This window comes from Calonectris borealis, chromosome 9 (genome assembly GCF_964195595.1).
Source record: "Calonectris borealis chromosome 9, bCalBor7.hap1.2, whole genome shotgun sequence".
NCBI lineage: Eukaryota > Metazoa > Chordata > Aves > Procellariiformes > Procellariidae > Calonectris > Calonectris borealis.
In genome coordinates this window covers 5,894,011-5,916,321 of record NC_134320.1, presented here as the reverse complement: position 1 = coordinate 5,916,321, position 22,311 = coordinate 5,894,011, and the positions used below count along the sequence as shown (strand labels likewise).

General features: G+C 38.7%; 1 protein-coding gene across 1 annotated transcript in view; it reads left to right on the top strand.

Annotated features, from left to right (window-relative positions):
- LOC142085779 (glypican-5-like) overlaps window positions 1-22,311 on the top strand; it is a 392,228-nt gene that overhangs the window by 69,193 nt on the left and 300,724 nt on the right. The window contains exon 3 of the mRNA XM_075158095.1: window positions 19,261-19,955. Within this exon, the coding sequence (XP_075014196.1) occupies window positions 19,261-19,955 (695 nt within the window). The remainder of the gene's footprint in view (window positions 1-19,260; window positions 19,956-22,311) is intronic.

Sequence of the window (22,311 nt, the reverse complement as noted above, 5' to 3'; positions counted from 1 at the left end):
GGAAGTAGAAAGTTTTTAAAAGTTGTATTTGTTACTTACATGCAAACTTCTAGCATCTCAATGGCAAATCTTGCCTAAAAATGTTAATAAGAGATTTCCAAAGATGCTACAGTTTTCTGTGCCTAGGGCTCTTTGAAAGTTTTGCTGCTGCACTTTTGCACAAATATATGTAGCTAAAACAACCCACTGCTTATCCATGTGATAGAGACAGACTTTTTAGATGCCACTGCTATATTTGATTCATAGATCCTAATATTACTTGTCTACCCTAATTGCTTCAGTTAGACTGAAGACTGGGTCTGGTTTATGTAGACTTGAATTTCAGTGTGTAAGTTGTCTCATGCTCCCAGTAGAGTTTTACAGTTGAAGTTCACCTAGATTATATAGAGACTGGAAAACATAATGACCAGTGTGCTTAGGGTCCCCTCTTGATTGCTAGAACAATGTGAACACTGTTTAAATATATGGCTGTGATTAAGTATAGAAATTAAAATCTTAGTTTAGGCGTAGTAGCTACTTAAGCACACTACAATCTGTCACTGCAAATAGGAATAGCACCATGCGAGAAAAGGAGCAGAAAGGCAAGTGAATCCATATGCTTAAACACAAAGTTCAGAAGGTTATTTGAGCAAAAGAAATAGCTGTCAAAAACTGGAAATCCAACACTAGTGAATCCTAGAGACAGAGGCAAAGTCCAGAGTGGGCAGTGTGAGAAGGAAACTGAAGAGCCTGAAATGGAATTTGAAGAGCAGAGAGTCAAAGACATAAAAACAAACAACAAGAAATTCTTGTGCTATATTAAAGACAGAACAGACTGTGAGAAATTGGGCAGGTCCCCTGGGCATGTTATTCTATACCCTAGAGCCGTCAACTGCAAGGCTTCATGTAGCTTTGTGTGAAGCATCTGATGCTAACTATTCTGTGCTATCAGACCTGGGACTGGATCAATCTCTAGTTTTTCCTGCATGGCAGTTCCTTCATGATGACTGCTTTCTGTCCCAGAAGTCCATGCCATCCTGTCTCAGTTAACCGCAAGATCCAAAAATAAATTCTGAATGTTCCCTGGATATTTCTGTGATATTTTAGCAGCTTTCAGCTAAATCAAATGTCTAGTTTTGAGGACCAATGGGTATAAACCGTTGCATACCTCAAGGTTCCACTGTAACATCAGACCTCTTGTTTCTAGGAAGATGTAGATGGATGTTTGTCTTGGCTGGTGTGGACAGACTGCTTGGCTGTTGTACTGTATCTGACTAGTGTAATCAGGATTAGCAAATTAACACTCAGATACTGTAGAGAAATTTATAATGTTCCTGAACCTGCTGTAAGAACCATCATTATCTGAAATATATTAAGCAATTCCAATTTTCATAAGGCTTGTAAATACTGATTTATTCTGTTCTCTTCAGAATCAGATTAAGGGCTCCTATGAAGTTCTCCTTTGCCATGCTGAGTTCTCTGCTTCCATCATTGTGTTGAAATTCCCCAAGAAGCAAATCTCCTACATCTGGTCTCTGAAGAGAAGATTGAAAACTAGTCCTCAAGGTTATATTCTCTATAAATTTGGAAACCCCTTCACTTGATGCCACTTTAATTTTAATGGCTTGTGTCTCTTGCTCTGTTAGTCTTTGCTAAATTACTATTTGGTGTGTTCTCTCTAGCTGTGCCTCACTAAATTACAGTGCAGGCTTTTCAGCATCAATGAATTTCCATTTCAGAGATGCTTTGACACTCTCTTGAATTGGGAAGCTCTTGGTTCTTACAGAGCTTCCCTCCATTAGGATGGGGAAGGTTTTCCAAATGTTGCATATCTGTCTCTCTAAACACTTCTGTTTAAAAGCTGTGTGTAGCAGGAGATCTGTTCCTTAAGCTATCCGATAATGAAACCTGTGTTTCTGTTGTGTGAGGGTTAAGAAATCAAAAAAGGCAGGTGTTTAGACCAGATGCCTCCTGCTCAGGGCAGAGCTCCCTTATCTGGCCTCCTGCAGGAGTCATGTGGCCAGGGCAGCATTGGGGAAAGGAAGGGTAGGAATGGAGTCACTTACTTTTCTGGCTTGAATAAATTTCCTTAGAATTCTTCCTATTCCTTATTTGCTTCAGTAACATCTACCCTCCTTTAATCTTTGTTCCAGGTTAGGCACGTCTGTAGGAGTAATACTACCCCAGAGACATCTAAGTTGTAACAGCTCTTTTAGGTGGTTGGCAGGGTTAGACTGTGGACCCTGCTCCCACCTGTAATGCTGCCCAGAACCAGCAATAGGTGGTGGTGTTAGATGAGATGTGTAGTATGTTTTCCAGTAAAAAGGTATTGAACAGAAATTTATAAGGGAATTTGCAAGTAGTTACAAATAATGTCTTCTGCGTTAAGTGGTGAAATGTGGCAAACTTGAATGCAGTGATCGTGATGTCCTAAAACTTAGATGACATTTAGGCATTGAGTGAAGTGGCACGAGCAGACCAGGGAATGCTGTTGCAGATGGTAAAATGGAGTGAGTAAGCAAAAAAAAGTGTTAGGGCATGATATTTCCACAAGATTGGAAAATTTTTGGTCAAGGCAGAATATTGGTTCAAAACTGTGCCAGGGGAGGTTTAGACTGGACATAGGAAGCATTTCCTTACCAGAAGGGTGGTCAAACACCTTCCTAGAGAGGTGGTCGATGCCCCAAGCCTGTCAGTGTTTAAGAGGCATTTGAACAATGCCCTTAACAACATGCTTTAACCTGGTCAGCCCTGAAGTGGTCAGGCAGTTGGACCACTCCAACTGCCTTCCGACTGAAGGTCCCTTCCAACTGAGATATTCTATTCTATTCTATTCTATTCACAAGGAGCTGGTTTATAACCTTTCCCAGAATAGATTAATCAAGTCAACATTTTTTTCCCATAATCTTATGAAGAGTGTCATTATACAAGATTGATCTGAAAGACAAGAGAAAACTCTTCAACAATTTGACATTTGTGGAATGAGAAGGCAAGAGATTTGTCACAGGAATTGAAATGGCCTTATAGAATTCAAATAATTTTGCGAAGTTTAAGGCCCTGTTTCACAAATTCGCTTTCTTGGCAGAAAACCTAAGTGTGCACTGGAGTTCTATGGGGATTTTGTGGATTAAGAACTGTATTGCAGAAATAGGATAAACTTTATGTATGCCAAAATGCTTTTTTGAACTGGGTCTAAAATGCAGCAACTGTGTTTTCTTCAGGGCCCAGAATTTCTTACGCTTTACCTGTTACCCTCTCATTTGCAGTCTACCAGTAATTTCCTTATTCGGTTGGGTGGTTGTTCCTCTCTTGGTTTCTTTCAGTGCCTCTGAAGGGATTGATCCCATTATAGGTTTATACAGATAAAGTTTCATGCCAAAGGGCCTTTGTTAAAAAAAGCAATCAGTTCTGGGGCTTCAACGAGTAGAACTTAAACAGCGGGAGTTGTCTATTAAAATGAATTTAAAGATCCAGAAAAAGAAATGGAGAATTTACTTGTTCATGAAAATGGCTGAATCTTGTAATTTCTTCTGCAACAAAACCAATAAAATTGCTGTCAGAATATTTCACAGTGGTGATTTTTTCCCCCTCCTTTTTAAAACTTCATGTTTACTTTTTTGGATTTGACTGGGGTAAAAATGCGATACCTAAATGAGTAGGGTACAAAAATTGATTTATTTTATTGATTCCATATGACCTTGAAATAAAGATAAGCATTTTAGGAAGATAAATTCTTCATAGACTTTGTCTTTTAGTTAAGTGCTCCCCGTAAGTGGAGCAAAGTGTTTTTAATATAATACGAATTACACAAAGTTAGGACAGAACTAAGTGATTAAAGTTGGCTGAGTTTGTAGGATAGAAGAGAAAGTGACCCTACTGTGGAGCTCTCCGTACTCACTGTTGAGAATTAAATTTTTTGTCTTAGGAGAGAATAAGAGTAACTGATGGACTTCAGTGTGTTAAAAAACAATGCACTGTTGAAAAGCCAAGACTGTGCTATAGTGAAGTGAATGGCTGCATATTTGAAACAGTTTCATTATGCTCTTTTTATATCTAAGATGTGTATGAGCTAGGGTTCCTGTCAGAGCTTTGAAGTGAAATTTTGGACTTCATACCTGGGTAATTTTCTGACTGAAGAAAGCAAGTTGGCAGTAAGATATACTCTGTGAGTGTATTTGGAAGAATGGAGACAGTTGCACGGGGGTAATAGATGGCAAAGTAAAATGCAATTTATAGCTGCAGCTTATAGCTGCAGAAGCCATCTGTCATAGACTGGTCCCTCTGTAGCAGGGATGCTTGTGTCTCAAATGCATTCCAGTTCTTTTCCAGTTTAGACAGCTCCCCAAAATTCTTTGCAAACTAGAGCACTTAGTAATATTAGACAGGTCATTCACAATCGGTATGTGATAGAAGCCAAATATTTTTCTTAGATGTGTCCAGTGCTTCCTCTAGTGTATATTGAGCTTGATGTATCAACCTCTTTTAACCTGTCAACCTCTTCATTTATGAATATTTTCAGTTTTCTATTCATTGTACCATTGTTCTGCAATGCTGCTTGCGTTCGTGAGATTCCCTCTTTCCTAAAAGACACTACTGGCTTAATTGCGGCTTGTTAAGGCTTACGATACCATTTATGTAGACCCCAGTTTTGGTGCTTTAGTTCTGAATACTTTTTGCTAAACTCCCTCTAAAGCTACCTGGAAAGGGAAGCTCTGAATTGTAATTAAAGACAGCATTACATTGCTGCAGTCAATTCAGTTCACTAATTCGTGTTGGAAGTCTGCTGTAGCATAATGGCTGATTTGCTTTCATTATCAGATTGATTTATCTGCAACTCTTATTTTTCATTAAGTTGTTGAGTTAGAAGATCGCAAAACTTTAAACAGAACTGTAAAAGCTGCATATGTATGAGAGGTTTTAAAAATTGCATATTAAAACTTCAGTATGACAGATGTATGTGATAGATACTTTGACCCTCAATTCGAAGTATAATATTTCTACAGTTGAGTTTCCATCACTAATGACCCATGTTTAACCAAAACAAAGTAAGTACACATTGTAATGTGCCAAATACCCATAAGCAATGGAGGAAGCAATACAGTGATGACTTCAGTAATACAACCTGAGAAAGCCGGAGAAGAAAAATGCATTCCCACAAAAACCTACCCTTTATCTCTGTTTGGACCTGCACTCAGTGAGATAATTGAGAACATCAGTGGTCCTCAGTAGGTAAAGCTTATGCTTAAATACCTTCCTGAATCAGGGCCCAGGTTGAAAATGTGAGTTTCAGGCATAAAAATTGAGAGGACTGCTCCTTCTTGTGGGAAGACACTGAAAGGAAGCAAAAAAGATCTGCAAGGGTTTTACGAAGCATTTTCCAAGAGTTCTGACATGCTAGCGAAAAAGGGGACCAGAAAAATGGACAAAATCAGTTGCATGCACCTTTCTCATATAGGAATAAACAGGTCCTGCAGAGAGGGGAAACCCTCTGAGTTCAGAGAATTGTCCTTTTAGTGCATGTAATGCATGTCTGTCACATTTTGTAAATGAGGGCACATGAGCAACTTACTGAAGTGGGGGCTTAACATGGCAGCTTGTTCTCTTTGAGCTCTCTCAAGAAGCCCCTGTTAACGAAATGAACATCCACTTTTTAAGATACCCCTTTAACCAAAATCACAAATAGACTTTTTGTAGCAGTCCTTGAAGGTCAGCAAGCCCAGAGGGGAAACAGTTGCTGACTTTTAACAACCTTGCAAGTCCCCAGATATTCGAAGTTCAGGACTACTCATGGGAGCTTCTTAGCTGGTCCTTGAGTCAGCTCACTTAGATCCAAGCCATAAAGCTATATATAGAGGAACTCGAAATTAACAAAGCAGTCTATGAATTCTTCAGACATTTTTTTAGCCTATCCTTATTCTCTCGTAAAAAATTCCTCTGCTGCTGCTACTCATGCGAAAAAATGATGTCCTGAATTGTGATCTGACCACCAATAGACTCAGGGGGTGAATAAGCAAGCACAGGGTTGCAACTATGCAACTTCTTGAATTTAAGCAAATTCTGTGATCTTGTGAAGTCCTACTCATCTCAGAAGGTGTCTGGATATGTGTGGTAATGTTGACATACGGTGTCATGGTGACTTTATTTTGATCAAGGGCTGCACAATTTTCTGCACATAAGAAGTTTCATTGTTTTGGCCTTTGGTCTTCATTGTTGTGGCTGGGACTTGTAAAATCTCTCGTCAATGTGATTGGAAAAACTTACCTTCATGTATTTTCTTTTTTAAGGGAGGAATTTCAGGAAAAAAATAGGTGTGTTGATTTATTAGTGCTAAAGGACTTTATGTGCTTTCCCTTAGGAATAACTGGAGCTAGTTCCCCACAAACATCTGGTTAGCTATCAAATCACCAACATCTGTGCTTCTGCCAGTGCTGACCCATATGTTGAACACATGCCAGTCACTTGACTTGAAGGAATTTGGAGGATAAATCGAGGAGAAGCTCTTCACCACAAAGAAAAATGTGTTCTATTTTTATAGGATTATTTTAAGTATATTTAAGTATATCAATACTTTTTTTTTAAATTTAATTTTTCCATTGAGGGAGGTTTTGTAAACATGTTAAATTTTAAAAAGCAACACCCAGAATATTTTCCTAAATTTATAGTGATTTTGCTTCAGTGTCTGTTGAAATCAGTCATGGAAGTCTTTTCCACTATTTTTCTTCAGTAGTCTCGTGAAATTCTTTGTTCTGACTGTAAAGAAAGTCCATGAACAAGGTCAGTTTCTTCAGGCAAACATGTTCTTTCAATTACCTTATGGTGTTATGATATCAAATATGTTTGCAAAATAATCTACAGGAGGAGGCAGTCAAAAATGGATGTTGCAGGAAAGGTTTTTGTTTTTTAAGCATTACTTGCCTGTATCTTTTATCCAAGGCCAATACCTTTGCCTTTGATCCACATGACTAAATGCTTTTTGGTGTGCTATGGAAGAGCCCAGCGGGTCTCTCCCTGTGAACTATACACGAACCATTTAGTGGCCTGCAGCGGGTCGGTGGAACAATACCAAAAAGTGTTCTCAACTGAAATTTGGGTGAGGATACTGCATGCTGGTATATCACTAGTTTTGGTGGATAGGAGTTGTCCAAGGATCTGAAAAACACAAAAACCACTGAATTAAACTGTTTGCAGAAGATCACTTGTATATGAAAGACTGTCTCTGCAGCAAGACTTAGCTATTGGAGTTTTACGTTTTCCTTAGTTTATTTTGCAAAGGCTTCCATATGTAGACTAGCCTGAGAAAGGAGGGTGGGTAACGTTAGTAGGTTCACAGTACTGGGAAATTAAGTTGGTCTTCCAACGCAGAATCGGGAGAAACAGCTGAAAGGTTTTGTGGCCCGTACTTTTGAACAAATTAGAAGTACACAGTGCTTGTGAAGACTGCCATTCAGTGTCTGACTGCCCTGGTGAGTAATGGTCCTGTTCCCTCTTGCAGCTGAGGACTGGAAGCTCGGCGTGTGGGCACATGGAGTGCAGTTCTCGAGCCAGCTGGCAGTTCTGGGTTAGAGAGTCTTCATTGTTGAACACACAGGGTTGCATTGTTGCTGTTCTCTACATAAAGGCTGTTCTCTTTGTTTTAAAGTTGTTGATAAATACAGATTTAATCTAGATTTTAAAAAAGGAGGATTTTTTAAGTCTTAGTTGAGATTTTAGCTCTTTAATGGAACTCAGACATAATTTCTTTTATTTCTACATTAGTACCTAAACAAGAAGAAAAAAACCATGGAAAACAACCAACCTCACCCCCAAATTTCATCTTTGTTAAGCTAATCCTGTCTCTTGTAGCCATTTTTCCCTTAGATTTTTAGAAACAGGTCCTAATGGACCACCTAACTAATTCAGCTGGAAATCATGAAATAGTTCATGACCTTCTGAAACAAACGTATTAGTTTTCCTACTGCCAGTTGAACTCCTTAATCAGAGGGTTGAGAAAATTCTCTCTCTAGAGACTCCTGTCTGCTTGTTTTTCTGTTAATGAAAAGATTCCCAGAAGAATGAAAAGACTTTTACATCTTACTGCTTTCTCTTGATTGACTCAGAAGAGAGATTTTTGGTTCTTCTTAACTAATGCAAGTCATTAAAAGTATTTTGTACTTTCCTTGCTCGATAGTATTTAATACACCAGAGATACACAAATAAAATACCTCAATTTCTTTTGTGTCCCAAAGTTACTGGCAACGTTGTAGTGTGTTCCTGCCAGGAAACATGAACGTGCAGTGCAGCAATGTACCAGAGACAAGTTTTGGAGTGTACTTGGTACTCTGGTCGCATCTGGATTCTAAAGATATGTTATATATTTTATACTTCTCCATAGGTAACATCCCAGTGCTCAGTGCCTCATGGATCATCATCAGTGCCACTGTGTAAGTCAAGCAACAGAGAGAAGTCCGTAGTGTTTTTGGCAAACCCCACTTGCTTGCTCTCCAAGCCCAATTGTGTCAAACGTACAGTGCATTTGAGCTCCAGCAGATCACCAACATAAATGCCCTCTCTTTGTCGAACAATGGCATCTGTTCCTCTCCAGTATTAGTACCTGGCACTGTGTGTACTTGGCACAGCTTTTACTTTCTCTATGGTTTTCATTTGCAGGAAGGCTGCAGAAGCAATTTTTGGCCATTTCTTTCTAATATTTTTTGAATAGTCCCTCTCCTCAAGCAATATAAACCAGCAATATCTCTACATATCCACATTTTAGTTTATGTTAGCTGTGTCCCCACCTAACTGCATTTTGGACTGCTGGTTTTCATATGGCAGTAGTCCATGTTTACTATGACTTGCTTGCTCCTGAATATTTCTATGTATATGTCCTACATGTGTTGTCATTTAAATGTTGTCCTCACCCTTACTTAGGCATAGGTTCTGGTTAAGAGGGTTTTTTTACTCCATATAGGCCCAGAGTATTCAGAGTGCTATGATAAATGACACACTGCCTCAGGTTCTCAACCCAGCCCATGCTGCGGTCGTGAATGTGCAGAGATTCTTCCACAAGTCTGTTTTAGTTCTGGAAACTACACAATATGCGCCAAGTATTTCATTCCAAAAGTACTTGTGATAAAAGTAGTCTGGGAGATCCAAAGAAAAGTGATACCCTTTTATTCTGTCCAGCCGTCTGTGGGAAGAGATTACCTGAAAGCCTTAATCCTAGAGATTACAATAAGGGTATTATCTTCACTTATAAACTAGCCTCATGCTAGCATGCATAGTGCAGTGATTCACAGCATTGAAAAAATGCTTACACATGGGAAAGTAATTGCTATGGAACCCCAGAATGAGGTAATTGTTTTGCACCACCTCCCAGTGTTGTTAGCATTTTTGTGTGTCAGTGCTTAACATGTATAGTCACCAGGAACAGTTAGCTCCCTGGCTAGCCTAAGGTGTAGGCATGCCCTAAAGATACCTTGAACTCTATCTTGCACTGTGTATTTTGGTAACGACCATGTAAGTTTTGAGAAGCGTACAGTTACAGTTTAATAACCAAACCGTTGTGTATGGAAAATTGGTAGAAAAAGTGTGCAAGGCTTTGGCACCGGAGGTTCTGCTCATTCAAAGGAATTGCAGCCATATGTACCAAGTATCTATTCTGAAGAAACCAAACTGAGGGCAATCCACTGTTTAGAGCCCAATATGAATCCTGTCTAACACCATGAAAATCTTGGATTGTTGGGCCAACACACCTTTTGGGGCTGACTATGTTTTTACAACAATACTCAAATATGTCAAAAAAAAACCCACCCCACAGCAAGAATCTTACTTGAAAAGATACAGGGGGTTTATCTCATCCCATAAAGTGATGATTCAGGGTTGATTTTTAAGAAAATATTGTTCACGCTGTTGTTTATTTTTACTGGAAAGCTTTTTTGTTTTCTAAGAAAAAATGATGACTTTTCAGTCCACTATACATCTTTGCAACTGTGCACAGGGTTTTAGCCTGAAAAAATAAAAGTGGATGCTTTTTTATGTGGCAAAAACTTTGTTCATTAGAATAGTTAGATCAGACCCAATGTAAGCCATGTAGACTGTTTCTGTGGATCTATCTTGAAAGAAATGTTGATGGGTACAGAGTTGTCATTCAAAGCTATTTTGCAAGTGCTTTGTGCTGTAATCCATCTTGGGAATTGCGTGCTACTTGCTGTAGCTGTGTCTTCCAGTCATCACTATGTTAGTGATTGATCAAATAAATCAGATAACGTTGTTTCTGCTCCCAGTCTGACGGCTGTTAAACCTCCGAAGAACTTCAAAGATAGTTATAGTTATGTGAAGAACTTAGCTACCTACAGATATATAACTGCTTGTGTTTTTTTTCCCTTGTAGATTGAGAGAACCGTTTTTATAAATTAATTGTTCTTGGAAAGCAAATTAAAGGCATAGCTAATGTTGTTGAAGCACAACCGTAGTTCGTTCTTCAGTTATTTTGGCCCAACTCCTATTAAAACTGTGAATTGATATTATTAAGTAATAGCTGACAGGTTTGAACTTGGCAGATATGAATTATATGAATCATCGTTTGGAATTCTGTTTTGACGGAAGGAGAATAATACTGATAGCTGCGGCTTTATAGAAAGTCCAGCCGTAGTCCTCAGGGTATTTACTGGTCTTCTAGATCATCTTACCATGGTGATGCTAGATGTCCATCAGCCTTCTACTGCACAAATATTCCCAAAGAACTACTTGCTTTATTTATCTGTCAGCGGAAGCCCAGTGGTGTCATAAAAGGTTAATACCACATCTGGTCTCCAGCTTTCTGCTGGTCAACTGATCTAGTTTTACTTGAGACTGCTCACTTTAAAAAGGAGTAAGTAGTCGCACCCTATAATTACAGGGTATAAAATAAGGTACAACTGTACTGAAATGCAGTATACAGAAATAATAAACAGCTAAATCTAATTACCAGCTCATTCATTGTATTCACAAAAAGTTTGAAGGTGAAATAAATAGTGAGCAACTCAAAAACAAGTTAGCAAACTGTAACTGATTTTGTGAAGCATAACAACTTAGTTATTTTCTATAAACTCTTCCATATAGTGTTTTCTTTCAAAAGGGCAGATACAGTTTGGTATAGCAGACTGCAGAGCTTTCTCTAGTCTGTCTTTCATAAATACTTTTGCAGCTGGTTGCAACTTTGTTATACACTGTTGTTTTGCTAATGATAAAGCCAAAGCCACTAAGGCTGAAAAATCTGCGCGCTGTGGTTACTACTTCCAGCAATTTGGACATATATTCCCCAACACGCAGTCTACAGAAATCATTATTTGATTTCATGGCAAAATGACCAGAGCAAAACGAAAGATTGCTATTTATCACTGGACCATTCTGTTGTTATTTAAGGTATCTCCTAGGCTTTCCCTTTGCATCACTAGCCTATGAAGCAGTGAGCCTATTTTAAACTTGGTGATGTTACTTCTATTAGTGGATTCTTCCAGAATCAAATACTCACCAAAATAACCCAAAGTTAATGGTTTCAGTGTTCATCAGTCTCACCAAAATGAGCTGCATATTTCCTCCCCTTCTCTCTGTACAAGATTGTATAGTAAAAAAGTGTTTAAGTTTCAAAAAAAAGTAGAAGAAAAAGAATAAGTAAGTGTACTGTAGGGCTGTTTGATTCAGAAACAGGTGTGGGTTTGCTGGCTGGGGCAGCAGTCTGAGGAGGTGGTTGCTTCCTATGTGCCAAGGCTGAAAGAATAGGTTTGTGCATATGAAAACAACAAACGACTAATTTTCATGCCAAGATAGAAGTTTTCAGATGGTACTTAATGGTGTTGGTTCTTATTGATGTTATTGGAAGTCAGTCTTCCAACAGACTATTTGGAAATTGGTTTTCCTAAGTGTCTTAGCTTTGCCCACATTACCAAACTACAATAGTGGGTCTGCTGCTCTGAAACTCAAATTGCACCAGGCTTTCTCATGTCCAGTGTCACACATGCCAAACCGCTATCCAAGCTCCCAGCACGGGAGATATTACTAAGGAAAGACCAGATATTCTTACGCTCAGAAAGTCTCACTGCTAGGATTTTTTAAAGCCCTTGCAACTTTTCATAAATTTTCTTAAGCTAAAAACATCTTAAACTACCCTTGGAACTGAGCAGAGGGTTAGATGATAGCAGTAGCTTGTAAATAATCCTACCCACTGATTTCTGGTTCATCGGGGTTGTCCATAGCTGTTAAGTACGGCCAGAGAAGGAGGCACAGACTTCTTACTTTTCAACTTGGGCAGAAGTTTCCATCAACAGGTACATGACGGGATATTTATCTGATGTTATCATGTAGACAAACTCATGGAGAGACTGTTAAGTAAAGACCTTGCCCTACGCTTTCCAGTAATGGAAAGCTGGCTTCTTTTTACTGTCTGATCTATATTCTGAAGGACTGATTAACTCTAAAGACATCATACCCTCTCCTTGCTGTCAAGGTGAGCAAATTCAAACTTCACTTTCTCCCCTTTCCAAAACTGACTTTGCTTTCTTGCTTTTGAACCTGTTTTGCACTCTGCCTTATTAAAAGGTGCTCCAGCTACAGGAGGTGAGAGGAAAGCAAGAGATGCTGTTCCAGATTCTGAGAGCTTTCAGGTTTTTCTCTGACCCAAAATGTTTTGGAGCAAGCTTGCAATGTTTCCTGTGAGCGTTGGTGTAGTCAACGCGATGTGGCGTATTTCCGTGAAACTGCTGATAGGTTTATTAAGACTGTTATTTCTTGTCAGCTTCATCAAGAGCAACTGTGTTTATGTATAGGAAGACTGCCATTCTAAAACCAGTAAAACACATGAAAAAGTAGGGTATTAATAAAGAGCTTTGGCCCTACATTCAGCAGAATGATTCAGGATAAATAAGAAGGAAACTTTCAGTGCTTGACATTCTTTGCTACTAGCAAGATATTACCAAATAGAAATGAAGCTGAAAGTTTTAAGAAGCTGTTTTTAAAAGCAGCTTAATGAATGAGTGGATTTCAGGTTCTGTCTTTGCAAACATGACACAATTTGTTTTGCACTTACATTCTTTTTAAAGTAATCTTAAGATCTAAAAAAACTCCCACCTGTTCATCTTGTTTAATGATGCTTTTTGAGCACTCTTTGTTCTTATTCTTTTAAATATGTTTAGAGATCATTGCATATCCAAAGAAGTGGAACTCTGAATTTTATCATTTGTGTGTCATGTAGATGTGTATCTGGGTGTGATTTTCTGTTGTGTACATTGTTCTCTATACATCAAATTGCAAAGAATATGTACTTAAATTCTACTGCTGCAAAATATTAATATGTTGTCCTTTATTTTGGCAAGCCATAAAGATGCAGAAGATTTAATGGACTTGAAAGCATTAAAAGGAAGCTATTGTTCAACAAACTGTAGCTTTCATTCATCCTGTAACTCTGTAATAAATGCAAGATGTTGAAGGGAAAGGAGCCAAATATTAGTGTGGTCCTAAGAGACCAAACAAATAATGGAGCTACTTAAATTTGTCATTCTTCTTTCATGATTACACTCAAATCTAAAATGTACACAGATGTTATTTCTGTATAGATAGTTTCAGTGTTTGTTTCTACTTTTGGTTTATTGAGCATTGTTAAATCTTTTCAGTAATGTTTATAATATAATGATTTCCTTTTTTCTTTTTTTTTAGAAGCTGGTGGATTTATTAAATTTAAGTTCACCATGCATTCAACTATTGCAGGGTGTAAGGAATTATTAATGTAGTGGAGAGCCGCTGCATTAGCAGGGTGGTCTTACCTTGTCAGTTCTGTGGGCAAGGTGCCAGCTTTGAGTCACACACAGAAGTATAATGGCAATGACAGTAACTTTCCTTTCACATATGCGTGTCGTGGTTGGCACTCAGTTTTATGACTTTGGTTTTTGAAGACACGGGGGTTCAAACAGTATGCCCACTCTATCTGAGCCTCAGCTACTGCCCAACAGAAATGGTCCTCTGCGCACAGAGGTCTCTGGTGCTTAGATTGACTATTTTGGGAAAATGGTTCCCATGCTAACATGCCTGTGTTGGACCTGTGGAAAGAAAAGAACATGGATTTGGACTGATTCATAATCCAGTGAGTTGGAAGTTGCTTAGCCCTCTCCTAATGCTCCCCGTCTGAACCCTATAGTTGCTTACAGAATAAGGATCTCAATAGCTTGTAAAGGTCTGATATAAGAGAGGGAAGCAAATTAACTTTCTCTATGTATGGCTATCATATGTCAATGCACATTTTCTTGGAAAACTCCTATCTGTGTGTATTCCCTGAGACCACATCTGCTGACCTTCATGCACTGTAAGAAATCTGGGGTTTATGAGATGAAGGCAATCCTGAATGCAAGTTCTTGTACTACTATGTGTGCGCAGACTTGCTGTCACTTCAGTGGATTGTTTTGTTGAGGTCTTTCCTTGAGGCTATGTTGCCATGTGTCTGGGAGCCTGAAAAAATAAAAAATTCCTCAGAACACACCCAGAAAGACTTTTGTGGCAGAAAGAGTGGCAAATTGATGTGTGGCAGTTTTGCATCTTTGGTTCTTATCCTAAGCATAAGGCTGCAGCAGAAGGGGTGGTGGCCTGGACACAAACTTGGAGAGCAATTGCACCTGACTGCACTAAAATGGAGATGGTGGCAATTTAAAAACACAAGAAGCTATTCCTGCTGAAGTGAGTTAGCGCAAGTCATTGAATGCAGTGTTTAAATGACATGAGGAACTACTCAAAGCTGTAGTTACAATATTAGGTATTTTTCCCTTGTCTGTACTGTTACTTAAAACCTGCTTGTTCTTTTCCCAAATAGACCTCTAGGTGGTGAAAAAATAGAGGAGATATTTGGAAAATGCTGGCACACCAGTGTTGGGCAGACTGATACATGCCTCCTAAATCTGTTTCTCCCTGTAGCACTATCCTTTAGCAGATTTCTTTAGCAGAAACACTGAAAATTCTGCAGCTTCTTCTGACATACGATGGGATTAAATCCGGATTAAATCCCACTAAAGAAGTCAGCGGTGTTACACTGGTGCAAAAGCTGGTGTGAGGTAAGTCAGGAATCTGTTGTGATTTTTATTGGGTTAGGTATATGAAATGTAGCTGCCGGCTGGTTTAAGAGAAGTAAAACATCCTCTGCGTCAGGATGTTCTGTCAGAAGGAAGCTATCACTCAAAATCAAGCTGTGCCGTGCTCATGATGAATAAGCATGGATGCTATATGTGCAAAGCAATGTTTTTCCATCTGTGTGTGTTAGACTGAGCATAATACAATTTTTAGCATATGTGAATGCTAGGAACCAGGCTAGAAGCTCAGCATGCAAACTGGTTAGCTGCTTGGCCTGGCAGGCTCTGTGCTGCCGGTGGAGCAGCAAAACCAGCGTGGCACCTTGTCATAACTGGGCTTGTCTCCAGAAGCTAATTTTCAAACACCAGCAGTTCAGATGTGAAGTTTCCAGAGGTGAGCTGTATTTGATCAGCTGTGTTTGACTGTCACAGACACATCCGTGGTGGTGTCAAGTGTTTTGTGAGCGCATGATAAACAGTTTGAACAAAATTCTCCCCATAGAAGGTAGTGTTGCCTGACTTACATTACGTAGTTACTGATGTGTTAGTTTAAAACCCAAAGTTGGCTGTTGTTTCACTTTACTTGTAGTCTCAAATCAAAAAGGGGCTTTTGAGGAACATGAGAACAAACCTTGTTCTCCACCTTCCTATTTATTTCAATACTAAAGGAAGACCGAAAATACATAATGTTTCCATCAAATTCTGGATGATTTTGGTTATGTCTTATTGCTGTTTGGAATCAATATATTTGCAATTCATAGTGCATTGTATGCTGCTGGTGGGGGGTGGAAGCCAAAGGCTGTGATAGATGATCGAATGTTTCTCCCGGTGTGTGCTTAGGCTTAGAATTCAGCTTCTTGCAAGTTCATAAATGTCTAAAGTTTGCTGTATTTGACTGCACAGATGAGCATCCAGTTTTTCAGACAGTGGTAAACCCTCCTTGGTATTTAGAAACTCTGTACAAAGTACCATACAAGGCGCATTAAAAGCGTATAATTAATCACTTTAAAAACAAGATGCTAAGGTTGCTTGCTCTGTACAACTAGAATGCAAGCCTGTCCATTGTTACAAAATTGTTCGATTGCATGAAGCCCCGTTATTTCTAATTAAAGGTCTAAGAACATCCAGCTGATCCAGTAATTTGATTGTCTCAAACATCTCTTAATGCCTTAACAATTAAAAAAGACCTACATATTTCCTTCTCAAACATCATTGCTAGAGTGCCTGCAAGCATGAATCATTTTTTGTGTCTGACCAGTGGTGATAAGGAAGCAAATGATATCTTATGGGTATTTGCAGCACATCTACAATCAGCAGAAGTATTTTTTTTGTACCATATTTTTGATGTTAGGGCTCTTTTTGCAGGAGGAATGAAGCTATATACGGTCACAATTTTTCTCTTATACAATGAAAAATAAATGACACTTTATTTTGATTTCATACTTGTCTCAGAATAATGCAGAATTTTCACAGTTAAGAGGTTGGAAAATAAAATGCTACATGGTTTCTAGTCTACATCTACTATCCCAGGAAGAATCCTCTGAATTCTGTTTGCTCGGGATGTACGTTGCTGTTGACTGTTTTGCTCTCATCTTTCACTGGGGCAGTTATTTCTCAGAACAATAAGGATATTTGCACATTTATAAATGCATTTCATTTAGTCTTCAGATAAGGAGGATGATGGCTACAGTTCAGCCTTTACGGGTGTGGAAGGTAAAGCAACAGTGTAAGACTATTGGCATTGTAGGAGACAGTCCCTGCTTCCATAATCTAACAGTGAGCTGAGTATCTGTGAGAGATAGTGTACTTGACGGAGGAAACTTAAAACACTGTTTTATTCATGTTTTGAATATTTCCATTGCCTTTTTAGTATGATAAACAAAAATGGCGTTTAGGCTTCCTCTGGAAATAAAAATAAACACGTAGGGGTGATGTGGTAAACAAAAACTTTTAATAGTGCAGTAGCACAGAGCTAACTGCACTCCAGTTAGATTGTATCAATACTTCCATTATAAATCCAATTTTCAGAATTTTTTTCAGCTGTAAAAGTCTGCTTCAGTCTGAAACTTGGCAAGGTGTTTCTCTGCCTGAGAATGAACTTTCTTCTTTTTCAACTGAAGTGTATCTGAATTCTTAATTTCTAGGATTTTATAAGCACTTCCAGAGTGTTAGTTGCTGTAATACCGGTGGGAATGCTGAAGTGATTCCCTGGCATACAGAAGGATACATCGTGTGCGTGTGTGTGTAAAATACTGATGATTTAATGTACAATGAGTTATGTTGTGTTATCTGTCTAGTTAAATCACCCTTTGTAGTAAAGGGATTGTAATGCCTATCATAACAAGCAAGTTAGTTGCCCAGGGAGATGTAACAGAAGAAGGCACTGAGCAGGCTTCTCTACAGAACTTGGCCAGTGTATGCTCATCTTGACTTACAGTATTGTATCCGCTCCTTTGCTGAGCTGATCTTTGAGTGACTTCGGTTTGTGTTACATTGCAGTGAATCGCATGGTGATGTCCAGATGAATGTAGTGTAGGATTAGACCGAAAACCCGTTATCTGGCCAGTCCTTAGGAGGTATAAAGTGATAGGTCTCCTGCCTTGACTGGAACTACTCGCCATCCAGAGGAGTGCAAGAATGATTTCTGCCAGAGGCTTTTTGTTGTAGAGCTTCCAAACAGAGTGGTGGGAATGGTGTGGATTACGGTCTTCTGTGTCATTAAAAATAATCTTGAGAACTGATCCCTTCCTTGTCCCTGTTTCTGAATTCTAGCACCCCAATGAGTGTTTTGGGTGTATAATATTTGCCTGCTGCAATTTGAAATGTGTTAACCGTGACACTCCTTAATTTTTTTTTTTTTTTTTTTTTTAGACCACTTGAAAATGGTGTAGTTAAAGGAGATACTGTTTTCCTGACTTTATAATTTCATTTTGATTTTGGTTCATAGCGGACTTGATGTCAAGTCCTGCCCAAACCCTGGCTGGTGTCCAGACCTAGCCGATGTTAACAGGGAGAGAACTTATTCACACAGTATCTTTCCTTCATCCTTGAGTTGTACCTTGCAAGAAGTGTCTCTCAGCCACCCACTCACAGCACTGTGAAACAGAAGCTTCAACTTCTGTTTGTATTCAGCTATCTCACAAGCTTTCATTGAGCTGCCGTCCAGCAGCTTATCTAAAGTTGCCATTTGTGTGTCAGCTTTGTCTAGTCCTTCCTTTTAGCATGTATTTACTCTGCATATCAGCTCTCCAAATCGTACAAGTATGTGTTTTGGAAATCTAGACCGATTGCGGGAGGACATGAATGCCTTACGCTTTTTCTATTTTTGATGCAGGATTTCATAGCAATAGATCACCTGGAATGAAAAGCTAATACAACTTTAAGCTATTATTATGTTATCAAGACACTGCTTTTATAAACTATTAAGTTAATAAAACATTTCAAACAGTTACAGTTGAAAAGTGCAGCTAATGAATGAGGATCAGCATTTCTGTGCGCTGATGAGATGTTATTCTCTGACTTTAATATCAATATGCAGTGAAGTCTTATAGCTTTGCAAGAAGTTTGAATATGCATTTTCACCCTTTTACTAAATGTGGATATTTTATCATTATTTATTTGGTCCAGGGCAGCAGTGATAGTGTGATTGGTGTATTACAGACAGCTCCTGTTACCAGTTACTCCTCTGTATCACAGTTCTAGAACTTGCATCACATAAATAATTTTGCCTATTCAAGTATTCTTCTCTGGAGTTCTGTAGGAACATTGAAAATGTTGCAGTCCTCCCTGTGTACTGGAAACTGATGTCACTTGTATGTAGAGGGATGTTTTGGAAATGTATCTACTTGGACGGCCCAAATGCAGTGTCGGTTACAAAAGGCATTTCAGATAAACCCTGCCTGTGCTCACTGGAGTCTGTGGGAGTCCTTCATTGACCTCTAGAGTTTGAGTTAGGGGTCTAGCTACTGAGAATACAGTCATCTTTTTTTAAGAAAATATTTGTATATTATGTGCTGCCTTTATTATGCACATGTGATATTTAGGTGTCTTTTTAATCATACTACTGATGAAAGCTGTATTGACTATTAGTGTATTCATATTGCAGATTTCATGTAACTATTGATGTTCCTGTTCAGGACAATATTAGTCCTGTGACTAAGATGTCAGGTGCTTGCTATTAACATCCAGTTCTTTCTCTCCCCTGCCCCTTTTTTAGAGGCCTTTGAGTCTTTGCTTCGCTTTGCTGAAAACCGCACAAGTTCCCTGTTTGAGACAGCTTACAGACCTATGGCAAAAGAAGCAGCAGAGCCTGTTAAAGAACTTTTTACAGACATCTCTCTCTACATTCTGGGCGCAGAGACTACAGTGGAAAGTGCAGTATTACGGTTCTTTGACAGTCTCTTTCCTCTGGTGTATAGTCGACTAATAAACCCAGGAATTACAGATTTATCAGAGGACTATACAGAGTGTCTACGGCTTACAAGGCAAGACATAAATCCTTTTGGACGCTATTCTAAAAACATGGTTACAGAGCTGTCAAAATCTCTTTGGGCAAGTAGGATGCTCAGCCAGGCCCTCAGTCTGGGCATTGAAGTGATAAATACTACTGAACATGCAGCTCTCACGAAGGAATGTAGCAAAGCTCTAGTGAAGATGCAGTACTGCCCGCATTGCCAGGGCCTGACGCTAATCAGACCCTGCGTCGGATATTGTCTAAATGTAATGAGGGGCTGTTTGGCCAGCGTGTCAGAACTGGATGCACAATGGAGGGAGTATATCTCCACGCTGGAATATCTGACTAATGAAATGGCTGCCTCACACGATCTGGAAATTGCACTGATGGGAATCCGGAACTCCATCAATGAAGCCATCCTGCATGCACAGTTGAATGGACCACAGCTCTCCGCTACAGTAAGTGCTCTCTAATTATTCGCTACTGCCATTTATCACTTTCATTATTTGATGAATAAACATTTAAACGAGTCATTGTTGTCTTTGCATCAGTTTTTAGTCTTCAACTAGATCTTTAATAGTCTGTGAAAACATTAAAGATAATTATGATGGGGTTCAGTAGAGTCTGCTTTGAAATGAAAGGTTTGGGGGGGAAGTTTGTTCCTTGAGAAGCAACCCTGTAATGCAGATAGCTCTGGCTTGTCTGCAGAATTTTCTAAACAAAAAAATGGGGTGTATTATACTTGATATCAACAATGTATTTTCATACTCTAAAACATCTGATTCTGTAACTCTAGGAACAGTGTTCCCCTGGCGTGTGAGTATTTGTAATGTGTGGGGGCATTCCACAGGAATCGGTGTAAGGGGTTAGAAGAGTGGGTTTCTAAATAAAGGCAAAACCATGAACTGTTTCGCAACTTTACAGTCCCTTTACAGTTGTGCTGATTGAGACACCAGGAAGGTAGTATGCGTCTATAATGAGAACACCTGTCATACAAAAGCTGGAAAAAGAGCATGAAAAAAATCAAACTTATTTGACAGCATTTACATAAGAAAAGGATAAAAATACACTTAAAGTGGATCCATTTTTGTAAGTGGTAGGTTAAGGGGGAAAGAACTAGAATAGTAAAACTGTGTCATAAATAATAGCAGCATATGACTGGCAGGTGTTCTCTCAAGGTGTTGAAGATTAGACCAGAAATTATTGAAATGACTAATGATGCAGCTGACTACATCTGTATGAAGTTCAACATGACTGACAACGGAAAAAAATGTAGCAGTGTGGCCTTAAGCAGGGTAAAGACTAATCTAAAAAATGCAGATAGATCTGCCTGTCTTGAAACTAAAGGAATTCTTGCAGAGAACAAATGGGAAGGAAATGCACAGATCTAAAAATTTAATTCCTGTGCTGAACTCTGGTCACCATATTATGTAAGAGGAAAAAAATGCTTCAAAGAGTCTACAGAAAGAAACTATAGGAGAGGGTATTCTAAACTAAGGAAGTATTTTACTAGGAGAAAAATGCCTATATATTTGTAACCTTCCAAGATACCTAATACCATAGCTCTCTTCAATTTAGAACACCTTACAGAGCCAGAGACTTAGGGTCAGTATAATATGTAGATTATAAAGAAAACGCCCGACCACTTCTAGTAATCTGATATAATTTTCACTTGATATTTGCAGTTATCTCAGTTCACATTGCCTCAAGTTCTCCTTTACTTTTCATCAATGACACTTGTGTCTGCTAGTTTATCTGACATCCAAGGATATACATGAAAAATTAAGAAAAGATTTGTCCAGGTTCTTGGATAATGCACAGTAGGCATCGGAGCCTACATGTGTTGCAGAACAGCAGATCTTCATCGTGCTAATGTCTAGTTGATAGCGTCATAATGTATCCCATAAAGCAGTGTTAAACCTAGAACACATAATGAACAATCTTCTTGCATCTGCTCAAATTTTGACTCGGACGTTATTTTTATGTGAGTCCAGAAGGGAAATGAAAATCTAATATATATTATTATATATATTAGTTTTACCTGACTATAGACACCTCTTAAATCACCGCATGGCTTCATTACTGATTACACAGAAGTAATTAGGAATGAAGTTAAGCTTTTTGACTACCAGCCGCGAAAATGGTCTGACAGGTATTTCCTGCAATATATGCAGGAAAATGCTAAAACATAGTTCTGCATTACATTTGTCAGCCTTGTAATTAATATGCACTTGCTTAGCTTACTGACAGGGTAAAATTCATAATCCAGGTGAATATCAGATAATTAGAGATGAGGTCAATGAGTGTACTGCTTTTAGCTGATGTGGAAGTAGAATTCTCTCTGAAGTGTCTTTCAGGCTGAGGATTTTCTTTAATGGTAATTCAAATAATTTTATTCTGGTCTTTCTCAGTTCTGTAGCAGTAACTTTAAACATTTTCCTTTTTCCATTCAGAAAGCGCTGCTGTGTTTGAAACTACATGAATTCTTTTTTCCCCAAAGTTCTCTTTGTTTTCTCTCACTAGTGAAACCTCTGTGCACAGAAAAAGATTGTGTGTTGTTTTAGGGACTGCTCTGTAGGATAGCAAAGAATGTTTTTTGTTTGAGAATAAAAACTATATGCCAGTGTGTGTTATCCTCAGTCTTCTAGCTTTTTCAGTTGTCAGCAGGGTAAGATTATGTTTTGAAGACAGAGCATGTTCCACTATTTGAGCAAGCATTTAGTTCTGATACTGATTTAAAACTCTACTGATTAGTTACAGAGGATAACCGTTATTTAGAAAATTGAGCCTAATTAAGCTGTATTTCCTTCTCTG